Here is a 2,977-nt window from a genome sequence, read left to right as displayed (position 1 = left end):
TAAAAATAAAAAAAAATAAAATATAAATATAAAAGGATAAAATTAGATAATTATATGAAACAATTATTAATAAAAAGACATAAATATGAATGAGAAATCATTTTCAGATTTCCAAAGTCAAATTTTAGAATAAAGCAATAACAATAACTAATTAAGAAAGAAAATTCGCATCTAATACCGAAATTATGAAAATATATATGTAGAAATCGACGTAATATTCAACGGAATTTAAAAGAGCAAAGCTAAAAGATTTTGTATGCACATGAATTAAAATTATCCCAGTTATTTAACGAAGTGTCACCAAACTGTATGGTAATTATTCGAGCCAAATGAAATTGAATAAAAAAACAAGGATTCGAATAGCTGCAATCAATGTACTTATAAATACCAATAAATAAAAAATAAGACGATAACAATTAATTACAAAGATATATAATAATATATCTAAATAATATATATACACAAAAATAAATATTACTCTTGCAGATTAACCAACACTATATACATAAATATAACATTATACTTGCCGGGAGTGGTTTTTGTATGCGGTCCGGAAAAGTAAATTTTTCTTTGGGGTATTATATGGTTTCCTTCGTAGGAACGGACAGTATTGAAGTCAAATAGGAGAATTAATATTTTCAATCCCACAGTAATCAAGCTATCTGAAAAATCAAAACTGTTACTGAGAAGGAAATTAGCATAAGATATCTAACAGTGAGATGACGAAAATATATATGTAGAAATCGACGTAATATTCAACGGAATTTAAAAGAGCAAAGCTAAAAGATTTTATATGTACATGAATTAAAATTATCCCAGTTATTTAATGAAGTGTCACCAAACTATATGATAATTATTCGAGCCAAATAAAATTGAATAAAAAAACAAAGATTCGAATAGCTGCAATCAATGTACTTATAAATACCAATAAATAAAAAATAAGACTGGATAACAATTAATTACAAAGAGTTAAATAATATATACACGAGAAATGAATATTACTCTTGTAGGTTAACCAATACTATATACATAAATATAACATATTATACTTGCCGGGAGTGGTTTTTGTATGCGGTCCGGAAAAGTAAATTTTTCTTTGGAGTATTATATAGTTTCCTTCGTAGGAACGGACAGTATTGAAGTCAAATAGGAGAATTAATATTTTCAATCCCACAGTAATCAAGCTATCTGAAAAATCAAAACTGTTACTGAGAAGGAAATTAGCATAAGATATCTAACAGTGAGATGACGAAAATATATATGTAGAAATCGACGTAATATTCAACGGAATTTAAAAGAGCAAAGCTAAAAGATTTTATATGCACATGAATTAAAATTATCCCAGTTATTTAATGAAGTGTCACCAAACTATATGATAATTATTCGAGCCAAATAAAATTGAATAAAAAAACAAAGATTCGAATAGCTGCAATCAATGTACTTATAAATACCAATAAATAAAAAATAAGACTGGATAACAATTAATTACAAAGAGTTAAATAATATATATACACGAGAAATGAATATTACTCTTGTAGGTTAACCAATACTATATACATAAATATAACATATTATACTTGCCGGGAGTGGTTTTTGTATGCGGTCCGGAAAAGTAAATTTTTCTTTGGAGTATTATATAGTTTCCTTCGTAGGAACGAACAGTATTGAAGTCAAATAGGAGAATTAATTCCAATCCCACAGTAATCAAGCTATCTAAAAAATCAAAACTGTTACTGAGAAGGAAATTAGCATAAGATATCTAACAGTGAGACTTTCGACGCTCTGTGGACATCCTACGGAAATATTACAATGCAAAGTCCGAAATGTAAATTTTTCATGTAAGATAATGCATACTTGCCGAGTGTTCTTTTGTGGTCCGGAGAAGTAAGTTCTTCTTTGGAGTACTATATGATTCCTTTCTTACTGGGAACGACAAACCAATATTGAAGTCAAATAGAAGAACTAATATTATGCCCAATCTCACAATTATTGAATACTAATCACTGAGTAATTTCGTTAAAATGGCAATCGATCGAAAGAAGACAAAATAATGCCACCACAAACGCAACCACGATGCGACGACGCTATCAAAAAACAATTGATATACGCTTTGCGCAGCAACTTAGTGGCGCGCGTGCACTGAATCAAATGCTACTTGCTCGCGCAACCTTATGGCCGGTATTCATAGTCGGGTCTTATATTTATTAAGATCATCTTAAGTACTGTCTTAAGATGCTATCAGTCAATCACAGAGCCGTATTGGCATCTTATGACATTACTTGAGACGATCTTGAAATAAGATTTGATTATAAATATTGGCCTATGTCATAGCGTGTCCTCACAGAAAATAAACATAGTAGTTACATAACTGTTATAATTATATAGCATGATGAACTTGATAACATGTATATAATAACAACATAAAAAGAACCAATAAAAATTCGAATTTAACGATAAGAATTGCCGATATCGGTCAAACGCGGATCTTGATGCATAATAATAATAATTCTTGTGTGAATCTTATTTACGTTCTTTAGCCCATGCGAATTGCGTGCAAATTTGTCGGATTTGAAACACAGCCTTTACACGAAACGTAATATCACAATTAAATTTATTAGCAATTTAATAATTTGATGCTTAGAAGCATATATCTATACAAACTTCTTTCCTCCAAAAAAACTGAAAATTTTTATCGCGAAAAATAAAACCCTAGCCAGGAAAGGAACCTGGATCTCTCAACATTCTGGGTGAGCGTCCTCATCATTCGGCCAACGAGGCATGTGATATATTCTTTGCAATAATTCACAAGGGAACCTCAGTATAAATATCCTCTATTTAACTATGCTATTTATTTAAAAATAATTTTTTTTAAAAACAAATTTTTTTTCTTCGAAAAAAAAATTTGGGGAAAAATAAATAGAATATTTAAATAGAGGTATTCATGCCGTAAAACTTTTGTATGAAACATTTTATATTT

General features: G+C 29.3%; 1 protein-coding gene across 1 annotated transcript; it reads right to left on the bottom strand.

The window, feature by feature from the left end:
- Window positions 1–200: 200 nt before the first annotated feature.
- LOC118645205 lies at window positions 201–2,186 on the bottom strand. The gene is made up of 5 exons (XM_036285839.1): window positions 2,169–2,186; window positions 1,855–1,996; window positions 1,582–1,713; window positions 1,054–1,188; window positions 201–662 (listed from the first exon to the last, which is right to left on the bottom strand). The coding sequence occupies exons 1-5, from the start codon at window positions 2,184–2,186 to the stop codon at window positions 475–477; spliced, it is 615 nt and encodes a 204-aa protein (XP_036141732.1). The 3' UTR covers window positions 201–474.
- Between the last annotated feature and the right edge of the window lie 791 nt (window positions 2,187–2,977).

The sequence above is a fragment of the Monomorium pharaonis genome, chromosome 4 (assembly GCF_013373865.1).
Source record: "Monomorium pharaonis isolate MP-MQ-018 chromosome 4, ASM1337386v2, whole genome shotgun sequence".
Lineage (NCBI taxonomy): Eukaryota > Metazoa > Arthropoda > Insecta > Hymenoptera > Formicidae > Monomorium > Monomorium pharaonis.
The sequence above is the reverse complement of the archived record's forward strand: the minus strand, read 5'-3'. Positions and strand labels throughout refer to the sequence as shown.

What these genes read in the sequence shown, in the direction of transcription:
- LOC118645205 (XM_036285839.1), bottom strand. An exon ending in CACAAAAGAACACTCGGCAA is followed by an intron (nt 1,714 to 1,854) that starts GTATGCATTATC and finishes TTGATTTTTTAG; the next exon opens with ATAGCTTGATTACTGTGGGA. An exon ending in GCATACAAAAACCACTCCCG is followed by an intron (nt 663 to 1,053) that starts GCAAGTATAATA and finishes TTGATTTTTCAG; the next exon opens with ATAGCTTGATTACTGTGGGA.